At 42.5% G+C, this 13276-nt stretch overlaps 2 protein-coding genes across 4 annotated transcripts in view; one reads left to right on the top strand and one right to left on the bottom strand.

Moving 5' to 3' along the window:
- LOC146377003 (NACHT, LRR and PYD domains-containing protein 12-like) overlaps nt 1-13276 on the top strand; it is a 554927-nt gene that overhangs the window by 421674 nt on the left and 119977 nt on the right. The gene's annotated exons all lie outside the window — the stretch shown is intronic.
- LOC146377006 (uncharacterized) overlaps nt 11218-13276 on the bottom strand; it is a 34020-nt gene continuing 31961 nt past the window's right edge. Inside the window, exons 13-16 of the mRNA XM_084944965.1 lie at nt 12590-12892; nt 12227-12496; nt 12022-12105; nt 11218-11897 (exon numbers count right to left, since the gene is read on the bottom strand). Coding sequence (XP_084801091.1) covers nt 11831-11897; nt 12022-12105; nt 12227-12496; nt 12590-12892 — 724 coding nt within the window. The 3' untranslated portion in view covers nt 11218-11830. The remainder of the gene's footprint in view (nt 11898-12021; nt 12106-12226; nt 12497-12589; nt 12893-13276) is intronic.

The following is a 13276-nucleotide window of genomic DNA, read 5'->3' as shown; positions in this document are numbered from 1 at the left end:
GGATACTTTGATATACATTCTACTGTGAGGTTGGAAATGTATTTTCTTCACCCTAAAATATGTTTTGAAATATATTTTGGTTTGAAAGAAATATATTTTCAATTTCAAAAATATATTTTTTTGGAGCATCACAAATACAAAATATATTTACCATATATTTGAAATATTTTAGCCAGGAAAAATGTATTTATTTACCGTATGGGGAAACTAGCGTGGCTGGCAGCTTTAAGACTCAGACACCCTCCAAAGAGAGTTTATGTTTGCTCCTTTCATTTTATCGATAAAAAGCCCACAGAGCTACACCCCGACCCGGAGCTTTATCTGGGCTATGACCAACCCCCACCAAAGAAAAGAAGAAAGCTCACTCGGACCACTTTGAGCGTGACAGCTTCCAGTAATACGAACAAAAACACAGAATCTGTACCCGGTAAGTGAAAGTGTAAATGTGGTTTGCCACCGTTTCGCATTTTAATCACGCAATTCTTTACTTTTACTGTTCTGTTTTCAATATGTTCATATGCTAATGACACAAATAAGTGTAAAGTGTATTTCTATTGTTATACATCGGAAAATTGTGAATCTTTTATTTTGACATCTGGATAGACAGGAAGGCTTTTATTTTGACATGTGCTTAGACAGGAAGCAGGAAATGCAGAGAACAGTGGGAAAAGCATGGCTACACCTTTGTAATAATTCATGTGGAATCCAAAGCAATCCTTCAAAAGAGTCCTTCAGAAAGCAATAGTCGTAAGTTTTGTCAGTTCTTTGTATATTAAGCAATTAATAATAGGGTGTTTTGAGACATTATTTTGTACCTTCTTTGAAGTGCAGTTATAGGGTGTAGCTTCTGAGCTAATGATACAAGTGTACGCTCACCCACTACCTGCTTGTTTTTCTTTGTAGTAATATCAGTTTGCATATCTACAGTATACTTATTTCATAGTCTCCTGTGTAAGTGCCTGAATATATTTACCTGCTGATTATATGACAATCGATTAAGAGTTTTGTATTATGTGTTTTTCTAGTTTCACTCCAGTTCAATGATGTCAGTGCAAGATGACTGCTATGTTTGGAGTCATTAAAGGAGCAAGTACGCTCACCTTCCTGGCTCTTGAAAAGGAGTTTGGCTGGCTGTTTATCTATGTTCACACTCAGGGAGTTTAACACATAGAGAGAACAGTACAGTGAAAGACTATATTTGTCAGAGGGATTCTCCAGCATAGTTATGGATGCCAAAATGGACGACAAAGTGTCATCGGTCTCAAGCTCCAAGCGCACCTCTTCTTCAAAGCATTCAGTAGCCAGTGCCGCCGCAAAAGCCAGAGCTATCGCTGAAGCTGCACGCACCAGGGCCACATTTGCACAGAAGGAGCTCGAAATAAAAAAACAAAAGGCCAAGTTGGATTTAGAAAAGGCTACTCTTGAGGCAGATCTAGAAGCATTGGAACTTGAAAAAGCAGCTGCCGTTGCTGTTGCTGAGGCTGAGGTTTTAGAAGCAGCAGCAGCCATAGACTGTGATGATGTACACAGCAACAGGAGTGGCATCTCACCTTTGTCCATAAAACGGCAAACCGAGGCATACCTCGAAGATCAAGCTCGAATCAGTTTTAAACCTGCCATAGATTCTCAAGCCACACTGAGACCCATCTATGTTAAGAAAGCATCGCTGTCAACAAAACAAGAACTCCCAGAATCCAACGTAGAATATCACACTTTATCCACAAAACCTGGTTACTCACAGCTAAGTGAGCATCAGCCAACTACAGGACAGCAGCCATTCTCGCCTCAGTCCACTCCATTGAGCCCTCGCTATTTTTGTAAGGCATCTTCAGAACGAAGTCCACACATAAGGCATTCAGATACTTCTCAAATGATCAGCATACAGCAAAACTCTCAGACTCCATCTACAGGCATGTTAGACTTTGCAAAGTATCTGGCACGCAGGGAACTAGTAACCACAGGTCTCACTAAATTTGATGATCAGCCAGAAGGCTACAGAGCTTGGCAGTCATCCTTCCTCAGCACCATTCAGGATTTGGAGCTGACAGCCAGTGAAGAATTAGATCTACTAGTAAAATGGCTTGGCAAGGAATCATCAGAACACGTAAAAAGGATCCGTGCTGCTCATATCACTAACCCTGAAGCTGCGCTTAATTTGTCATGGTTGAGACTTCAAGAATGTTATGCAACCCCAGAAGTGATAGAGTGTGCTCTCTTTAAGCGACTGGACTGCTTCCCTCGCCTCACGTTGAGAGAAAACATAAAACTAAGGGAATTGAGTGACCTACTGATGGAGCTTTTGGCAGCCAAGGAAGATGGTTATCTACCAGGTCTTAGTTACTTGGATACTCCAAGAGGCATTAACCCCATTGTCGAAAAGCTGCCAGTGAACCTGCAAGAGAAATGGCTCTCCACTGGTTCAAGGTATAAAGAACAGCATAGGGTATGCTTTCCTCCATTTGCCTTTTTTGTGGATTTTGTCAACAGTGAAGCCAAGGCTAGAAACGATCCCAGTTTTGTTTTGACAAACAGCAGCCGTTATTATAATCGAAATGAAAAACCCATGGCAAATCATGATGGTGGGAGAACTGCCATAGCCGTTCGAAAGACAAATGTGTCTACAGTAGCTAATCCAAGCTCCAGACATAGAGAAGAAACAGATGGGAGAGGCGCAAATGATCTTGCTAAGTACTGTCCACTTCACAACAAACCCCACCCTCTGGAAAAATGTAGGGTCTTTAAAGCGAAACCACTCATGGAACGGAAGAAGTTATTAAAGGACCACAGACGGTGCTTTAGGTGCTGCTCAGTTACTCATGTTGCGAGGGAATGTCACATGAAGCTACAGTGCAATGAATGTGAGAGTGATAAGCACTGCACTGCTCTTCATCCGGAGACTACTCTCCCAGAAGTGTCGCCTCCTGCATCAGTGTCAGATACAGACCAGCGAAACAACTCCACAACAGAGGTAACCTCAAAGTGCACTGAAGTCTGTGGAGATGGTCTCCTTGAACGATCTTGCGCTAAGGTCTGCCTGGTGCGAGTTTTTCCAAAGGGACAACGAGAGCGCTCAGTCAAGATGTATGTCATCCTTGATGACCAGAGCAATCGCTCGCTGGCCAAATCTGAGTTTTTCCAACTCTTCGGGATCAGTAGCAACCTTTCCCCGTACTTGCTGAAGACATGCGCTGGTACTACTGAGATGACAGGGAGAAAGGCAGTCGGTTTCCAGATTGAGGCTTTAGACGGTGAAGTGTGCTTAGACTTACCTCCACTCATTGAATGTAATGACATCATGACCAACAGGTCTGAAATCCCCTCACCAGAGGTTGCACGTTCCCATGCCCACTTGATGCCCATAGCGCCTTACATTCCTGAGATAGATCCCGAAGCACAGATTTTGATCTTACTGGGAAGAGATCTCATACGTGTGCACAAAGTAAGGCAACAAATTAACGGCCCCCACAATGCTCCCTTTGCCCAGCAGTTGGATTTGGGATGGGTGATAGTTGGGGAAGTTTGCATCAACAGGGCACACAAGCCTATTGTAGCTGTCTATAAGACTAGTGTCTTGCCTAATGGACGTCCATCTTTCATGGTGCCATGTCAGAATGAAATATCTGTGAAAGAAAAGTTGACGTATGGCGGGGAGCAAAGACCCGATATTTACCCTTGCCTGTCCAGTTATGGCTCCATCAACATGCCTGCTGAGGAAAAACTTGGGGTAAGCGTATTCACAAGACAGACATGTGATAATGAACCGGCTTTGTTGTTTGAAGACGAGAGCTTTCTGAACATCATGCAGAAGGAGTTCTGTCAGAATGAACAAAACAGCTGGGTTGCTCCTCTGCCATTCAGGTTGCCCAGACCACGCCTACCAAACAACCGTGCTCAAGCCTTGTCTCGTCTCCACTCTCTGGATCGCACATTGGGCAAAAATCCTAAAATGAAAGAGCAGTTCATTGCGTTCATGAAGAAGCTCTTTGAAAATGGGCACGCTGAGAAGGCACCTTCTCTCCAAGAACATGAAGAATGTTGGTATTTACCCATTTTTGGGGTCTACCACCCCCCAAAACCCGATCAAATACGTGTGGTATTTGACTCAAGCGCACAAGAAAGTGGCATTTCTCTTAACGGTGTCCTGCTCTCAGGCCCTGACCTAAATAATTCCCTGTTAGGAGTGCTGCTCAGGTTCAGAAAGGACATTGTTGCTGTGACAGCCGACATCCAACAGATGTTCTATGGTTTCATGGTGAGAGAGGACCACAGAAATTATCTAAGATTTCTTTGGCACAAAGATCATGACCTGAGAAAGGAAGTAGGGGAATACCGCATGCGTGTGCATGTGTTTGGGAATAGCCCGTCACCTGCAGTCGCTATATATGGACTTCGAAGAGCTTCCCAAGAGGGTGAGCACAAATACGGACCTGACACACGCCAGTTTGTGGAGAGACACTTTTATGTGGACGACGGACTGATCTCTCTCTCGACAGAAGCAGAGGCTATTGACCTTCTCAAGCGCACTCAAGCATCACTGGCAGAATCTAATCTTAAACTGCATAAGATTGCCTCCAACAGTATCAAAGTGATGCGGGCTTTCACCCCTGAAGATCTGGCTACAGGTTTAAAAGACTTGGCGCTAAATGAGGAGTTCTCCCAGCACAAAGAAGCCTTGGTCTGTGCTGGAGGATAGATTCTGACACCTTCACATTCAAAGTTGCAGCTGACGATAAACCCTTCACTCGCCGAGGAGTGCTATCGACAGTTAACAGCCTCTTCGACCCACTGGGCTTGGCTGCTCCAGTGACCATCCGAGGACGAGCACTACTAAGGGAACTTTCAGCTGACATATGCGACTGGGATACAGAACTTCCCACAAACAAGTTAAATGAATGGGAAACATGGAGAAGATCACTACAGGATTTAAGTAATCTTCAGCTTCCTCGTGCCTACATACAACAGTCCCTCTCCACTGCCATGTATACTGAGCTGTGTGTATTTTCTGACGCCTCAAACTGGGCCATAGGAGCAGTAGCTTACCTGAAAGTCATCACTACAGATGGACAGTGTCGAGTCGGCTTTGTACTTGGGAAAGCCAAGCTAGCTCCTAAACCAGAGCCCACAATCCCTCGCCTGGAACTCTGTGGGGCAGTGCTGGCCGTCGAAGTGGCAGAACTAATCCTCAGGGAACTCGATCTTAAACCTGATACTGTGAAGTTTTTCTGTGACAGCAAGGTGGTTCTCGGATACATCCACAATGATTCTAAACGATTCTATGTGTATGTGCACAATCGTGTTCACCGAATTCGACAGACAACTTCTCCTCAGCAGTGGCACTACGTGCCAACAGATCAGAATCCAGCTGACCTAGCCACCAGATCGGTCCCAGCATCTCGGCTTGGAGAGACTATGTGGTTTACAGGTCCAGATTTTCTTCACAAGCCTCCTGTGGCTGAAACACATGAGCCCTTTGAGCTGGTGGAACCAGATGCAGATGTGGAGGTAAGACCACAGCTGACATCCTGTGCTACCCATATAACTGAGGGTAAGTTGACTTCAAATAGGTTCCAACGCTTCTCCACCTGGAGGTCTTTACTGAGAGCAGTTGCCTTCTTGAGCCACCAGACTCAATCATTCAGTACCAACCCCCCAAATACATGTAGAGGATGGCATATGTGCAACAAACTTCATACTCCAGAAGAACTGGAGGCAGCAAAGCTGACCATACTTAGGTTGGTCCAAAGGGAGGCTTATCCAGAAGAGTATGTTGCACTGCAAGAGAATAGAGCAATTTCAAAGACAAGCACAATCCTCAAGCTAGACCCTTTCATGTGCAACGGTCTTTTACGGGTTGGTGGACGTCTGAAACACTCCACTGTCAGTTTTGGAATGAAAAATCCAATCATTCTCCCAAAACAGAATCATGTGACCAAATTGCTAGTGACCCATTACCATCAAAAGATAAAACATCAAGGACGACAGTTGACAGAAGGGGCAATCAGAGCGGAAGGCCTGTGGATTGTGTGAGATTATTCTGTTATCATATGTTATCTTATATCTGTAGTTAAAGTAGTTGAATTATGTTAACTGCTGTAGGTCATATAATATCCTTTAGTCTAGATTGTGTGCTGTGTATGTAGCTTAGTTTCCATTATATTTTTAGGTTAAAAGAACATGACCATTTTTGTAGTTTGTTAGACAGGTGTTCCATTATATTTTTGGGTTGATAGAATGTGACCAACTTTGGATTCTGTTAGACAGGTGTGCACTACCCTTGATCTGCTGTGAATGTGTTACACTGTTTCTTGACATTTCATACTGCTGAATCATGAAGAGAATGTTGTGTGCAGAGGACCTTGTGCCGATAATAGAAGAGACAGACCACATTCCATACCCCCACCTTTACAGAGAGCAGAAAGACAAGGAGCCGAGGTCATAACTTAGGCGCCGTAACAGAGAAAGAATGTGAATGTTTAGGCTTTTACGACTAGGTGGGGGCCACTAAAGGCTATAAGAGCTTGAGTAACCCTCCACCAGTTTGAGATTTGCTGTGACCCTCTTCATGCATTTCTCCCCATCTGGATGGCTTATGCTCATAAAGTGTTGAATTGTATGGAAATAAAGGATTGTTGATTGAGCATTTATACACCGAGTATTGTCCTTCCTTCAGCCCAAAGAGTCAAAGAATTGGGAGATCTTAACAATTGTTGCTGGCAAAAGGTTGATTAGCTCTGTAATCCATTTCTGTATTGTCTGCCGAAAGCTGAGAGGAAAACTGGAAGTCCAGAAAATGGCCGACCTTCCCCCAGAACGTCTGAGCATGTCTCCTCCCTTTACATATGTAGGGTTGGATGTTTTTGGTCCGTGGGAGGTAATCACCCGAAGAACTCGAGGTGGAGCAGCTCAGAGTAAGCGATGGGCGATCCTTTTCACGTGCATGAGTACCAGGGCTGTGCATATAGAAATCATTGAGTCCATGGACTCAAGTAGCTGCATCAATGCACTACGTAGACTTTTTGCTTTAAGAGGGCCTGTGAAGCAGCTGAGGTCAGACTGTGGTACAAACTTTGTTGGAGCATGTTCTGAATTAGGAATAAGACAAGATGATCAGAGTCAAGACAAGATCCTGAGATACCTCTACGAACACGGCTGTACATGGGAGTTCAACCCTCCACATGCCTCGCATATGGGAGGTGTGTGGGAGCGCATGATTGGTGTAACCAGGAGGATACTGGACTCCATGTTGTCTCACGGTAAACAAAGTTCCCTGACTCATGAAGTGCTCTGTACCTTGATGGCAGAGGTGTCTGCTATAATCAATGCCATCAATCCCATTGATCCCAGTCTCCTCCGATCCTTCTTCACCACTGCTGCTGACTCCCGCTATGATAATAATGCAGAAACCTGGTGTACCACCTCCAGCTGGCGAGTTTGTTGGAAAAGAACTTTTGAAGTGCCAGTGGAGACGAGTACAGGCACTTGCTGACGAATTCTGGACCCGATGGAGAAATGAATATCTACACACTCTGCATCCAAGACGCAAGTGGCAAGTAGCATGTCGCAACTTACAAGTGGGTGATGTAGTGTTGCTCAAACAGAAGCAGTCATCTCGTAACGAGTGGCTGATGGGGTTGGTCACTACCACCTTTCCAAGTAGTGATGGGAAGGTGCGCAAAGTGGAAGTCAGAACAACATCACAAGGCAAAGTAAAGACTTTCTCAAGGCCTATAAGTGATGTTATTTTGCTCTTATCAATAGAGAGTCAGAAGTCGACCAAAGACAGTTAAGCATGAAGTGGCATATTTGGGAATGCCAGACGGGGAGTGTTCTGTTTTCAATATGTTCATATGCTAATGACACAAATAAGTGTAAAGTGTATTTCTATTGTTATACATCGGAAAATTGTGAATCTTTTATTTTGACATCTGGATAGACAGGAAGGCTTTTATTTTTGACATGTGCTTAGACAGGAAGCAGGAAATGCAGAGAACATGGCTACACCTTTGTAATAATTCATGTGGAATCCAAAGCAATCCTTCAAAAGAGTCCTTCAGAAAGCAATAGTCGTAAGTTTTGTCAGTTCTTTGTATATTAAGCAATTAATAATAGGGTGTTTTGAGACATTATTTTGTACCTTCTTTGAAGTGCAGTTATAGGGTGTAGCTTCTGAGCTAATGATACAAGTGTACGCTCACCCACTACCTGCTTGTTTTTCTTTGTAGTAATATCAGTTTGCATATCTACAGTATACTTATTTCATAGTCTCCTGTGTAAGTGCCTGAATATATTTACCTGCTGATTATATGACAATCGATTAAGAGTTTTGTATTATGTGTTTTTCTAGTTTCACTCCAGTTCAATGATGTCAGTGCAAGATGACTGCTATGTTTGGAGTCATTAAAGGAGCAAGTACGCTCACCTTCCTGGCTCTTGAAAAGGAGTTTGGCTGGCTGTTTATCTATGTTCACACTCAGGGAGTTTAACACATAGAGAGAACAGTACATTTACTAAATAATAGCCTATGGTGAATGGCGTTAGTATCAGCACTAGCTGGTTATTAGCAGGCAACCTTTGCAAAAATACCAACATTTGTGACTTTTTTTTAGATTGAAAAATAAAATCTAATCACAATAATTGAATAAAATTGTGACAAATTTTTAGGGGACTTAGGAACATTTTATGTTGACATTTATGATTTTGCATTTGTGTGAAAAAATGTAGAATGAGAAATTTCACTCAAAAATATAATAAGCTAAGTGACACTTTACAGTTTCTCTTATGCTAACAGTTTGACTGTACATATGATCATATTTTTGTCTTATTCAGACTCCACAGTGTTACATTCAGTGGAATTAGACCAGGCCAGCATCTCCACCAGTGTTGGTCAAGTTACTTGAAAAAAGTAATCAGTAATTAATTACTGATTACTTCCCCAAAAAAGTAATCCAGTTACTTTACTGATTACTTATTTTCAAAAGTAATTAATTACTTAGTTACTTTTAAAAAACACGTTTTACAACCTGAATAGGTGATAAAGCGATAGATCTTTCAGCCCAATTCTACTTTTTCTGCATAATCCATCATACAAAATGTAATCAAATTGAAAAGTCCCTTTTTAAAACTTGTTTTATTAGTTTTAATCTTTTAACTTTATGCATCAAGCAAAAAATTTAATTATATGCAACATTCACTGACTGGAAGAAATTAGTTTAACATTTAAACCTATTTTCTGCACATTCCAGCACATAAAATATATATATATATATATTTTTTGTGTTTACACTCACTCTTTCAGATGCAAGTAAAACACAGCAGAAAATAAATAAAATCAAAGACTAGCGGTCCTTTTGCTCTATTTTCACCTGTAAAGCAGGAGTGGGTAGTCGGAGGTTTACCCTGGTGCAGGTGTGCCGCAGCGGTCAGTGGAAGAATCCGCGAGTTTCTCTGTGAATTTCCCATTACGTCGTAGCGCACTCGATGCTTGCTTGGAAGTTTAGGGGGTTTTTTTCGCTGTAAAAAGAAGTTTTCTTCGCACACACAACAGACGCTAATGTTTTTGTCACTTTTTATGGAATCAAACTCAAAGTAAGGTCAGTACTTCCACGCTTTAAACGCTGCACACTCATACTCTCTCCCGCACTGGATATATGATCCACTGTTGATCTGCACACAGCTGTTGTCAGGAACGTCGCACTCGCTTACGTCACTGTCATGAGACATTCTCGCAAAAAAATCACGGTTTTAGTAACGCAGTAACGCAACATTCCTAAGGGAAAGTAACGGTAATCTAATTACCGTTTTTGCAATAGTAATCCCTTACTTTACTCGTTACTTGAAAAAAGTAATCGGATTACAGTAACGCGTTACTGCCCATCTCTGAAGCTGATACTACATGAGACATTTTCCACATTTATTGTCTTTGAACAGAGAATAATAAAGCCATCAAACATATGCAGGCTTGTGCAAATACAAACTTCTGTGGTGCATTTGATGACCTGCAGAGGAGAACAAGTCGGGGTTTTCAGCCCTAACACAACCTCTTTGTTCTCAATACTACAAAACCTTAAAAGGCTGATATGCAAGTTTGCATGAATCACCAACACGGTTGTATTTGTTTCTAGTATAGTTATAAATAAGCTGATCAAATATCTGCTGACTAATTAGATCCAGTATCTATTACAGATGAACTGGATATCACAGCATGTTGTTAATCCGTCATATCAAACTAAACAGTGTTGCTGGTGTAAATATCCTCCAATAAAGTCAGATGAGGTCTTCTGTTGCCAGGTAACGATGATGTCACACTGGATCTTCTGATCTTTAGCATCGTAGGGACAACAACAGGGGACAACAACACAGGGGGAAATCTAATAAACAACGCTGAACAGAATAACCTGGGAAATCTGGAGTAATCCTCAACATAATGCAAATATGATAGAAAACACAGAAAGCTTAAACTGCTGGGTCAAAATGACCGTGACAGTATTGCTGCTTACATACAGCTAATTTAGATGTTTCTAATGAATTTTTTTGTGATATGTTTTAGGGACCAAAGAGTAAACGGCTCCGTTTATTAAAATGAAGAGAAAACGATCACGTCTTCACTGGGGTGAAGAATTCATTCATTGTGGCATGGAGGTACAAGAATCTCATATTCATATGAGTAGCTTTCTGCCCTCTTTGTTCTATTAGAGGTGGAGTCCTGACTCACTCAAGATGAACGCTGTCTTTTGTCTTAATATCAGTTACAGCAAGTTTGGACTTGGATGTTTGCTTTTGTGTGCAAATTCACTCAGGATTCTGTAAACGAGTCAGCTTAGCTCTGTCACAGGAATCACTGCAGTTACAACAGTCTGAAGAAGTCACTTAGATGAGTGACAAGATGTTTCTCCCCCTGAAAACTCTACATCCAGATGGACAGAATCAACTTTTGGGTTAGTAAAAAGCTACATTTAGAGCAGGGAACAGTTCATTCATTTTTTCTGCCTTAGCTGTGTTTGTTGTTTCTGAGTCATGAGCTATAGCAAAGATGACCTCAGTTCATCACATTCATTATTCACATGTTGCTAAATCGACTTGTTTGCTGCTTTATGCAGGAATGCTTCTATTCTCCTTTTCATCTTTACGTTTGGCTCGCAGACTTGCGAACACATCTGTGAATCTGCCTCCTCCCCTCACTTTTATGTCTTTTATTGTGGTGCCCTGAGTCATTTCAGATATGTTCTGTTGTACTTTATTATACACAGGCAAATCATTTAAACATTATATTCCACCGTAAAGAGATGATTGTGAGAACTTGTTCATTATTTGTTCAATAACAGATTCAGCTGTTACACTTTTCAGTATCTGTTTGTATTTTGTGGAATCAACATTTGTGTGCGAGTACACCAAATATTGCAAAAGTACCAAAAATAAACAAAGACGACTCACAACTGTACAATGTAGCTGTTACAGCCTCACTTTGTTTTTTCACTATTTGGAAATATTTTCATCACAATAATACAACCTGATGTGTATTAGTTAGGCTGACCACTAGATGGCTTCAATCAGAACGCCATAAAATAAAAATCTGCAGAGCTTCAGAAAGAAACTGTGAGATGTGCTCGATCTACATAATTAAATAAAACAAGCATTTTAATCACGACACGAAAAAGAAAATACTATAAAGTAGTTATTAACGCTTACTTATTATTATTGCTATTGTACATTACAGATTAGCATGAAGCAATTATGAAAGTTTTTACTGAGACCATAAAACTACATCTCCCTGATGATGATGATGATGATGATGATGATGATGACGATGACGACGAGGATGATGGCGAGTGCTTCACCAGATCTCAAACTGCGTGTGTTCCTTGAAGGCTGCTGTGTGCACGATGTTGTTGCTGAAGAGTCTAGAAAGAGACCAAATCAGAGAGAGCAGACGTCACTCACACAGAACAACATGAATCCACGTGAGCTCAGGCTGTGAATGATTCCTCTGAGAGTCTGAGCAGAAACTCCTTCATGTTGGCTCACCGCACACAGTGGATGGAGGGGTTGATGGAGAGCAGCTGCAGTAACACATCGGTCGAAGCATCGGTGATCTGATTGTGACTCAGACTGTAACACAAACACAACAAGTGGCTCCAAGTGATCGCTGCACACTATATTACTGCAGTGTGTGTGAACAGGCTGATGGGTATTGGTGCCTCCCAGAGGAGGATCAGTGTGTGACACTCACTCCAGGACTTGGACTTTGTGCAGATGTGTGATGAGAGGGAGCAGCAGCTGGTCAGTGAGCTGACAGTGACTGAGGTCCAGCTCTGTCAGCCCTTCACACAAGTCCAGCATCTGGACCAAAGCCCCACAGGCCCTCTGATCCAGCGTGCTGTGACTGAGATCCAGCTCTCCACCCAGGGCTCTACACAGGGACACCGCCCGCCTCACTGTGTCCCTCTCACTGTTCACAGGAACCAGAGACAGCAACTGGAGGAGGACAGTTGTACTGACTCTAAACAGGACAAACAGAGAAACTGTCAGGATGCATCAACACCAGTGTGAACCAGCTTCTCTCTGGTTCAGACTCTTCTGTGGTCTTTCCCACCTGAGGTGGACCCTGTGCAGGACAGGAAACAGCAAGTCCAGCATGCTGTCCTCCACCTCACAGTCTCGCAGGTCCAGCTGTGTGTCCCCGCTGCCCTGTGTCAGGATGGTGGACACGGCCCTGCAATCATCAGCAGTCAGACTCAGAGGCTCAGGCTGATCCTCCTCTGGTAGCTCCACACAGGAGGGGCAGGACAGATCCAAGCTGTGCTGCAGAGTCCTCAGCAGGCCTGACGCTGCCTCCTGCTGGACGTCACAGGCAGCACAGCAGTGGATGAACCTCAGCAGCTGGTTCCTGTCAACACTGGAAAGAAACACATGGAGACAGAAAAACTAAAATTATAGATGCTGGCTTCAATAAAACGTGTTGATCTTTAAAACTAAAGGATTTTGAGAATAGCATCTATGAACTATAGCAGCAGATAAATTATTGTAATTAGATGCTGAATTTATGCACAGCACTCTCACGTTATTAAGACAAAGTCACACTGAGCCCAGTTTACTTCTTGGGCTGATTGTGCAGGTGGATGTAAACAGATAACAGCTTTAAATGAAAAGGACTCAGTTTATCTGGTAACTCGTTGTTCATAATTTACTGCATTATAATCAGATTAAAGGCATCATTTGTCAGCAGTGATGAAGAGTAAATGTCTCCTTTGTGTCCAGGAAGCCACAGAGACACAGCGTG

Source organism: Perissodus microlepis, chromosome 11 (genome assembly GCF_051167445.1).
Source record: "Perissodus microlepis isolate ML-2025 ecotype Zambia chromosome 11, ASM5116744v1, whole genome shotgun sequence".
In the NCBI taxonomy this organism is placed as follows: Eukaryota; Metazoa; Chordata; class Actinopteri; order Cichliformes; family Cichlidae; genus Perissodus; species Perissodus microlepis.
This window is presented reverse-complemented; position numbering and strand designations above follow the sequence as displayed.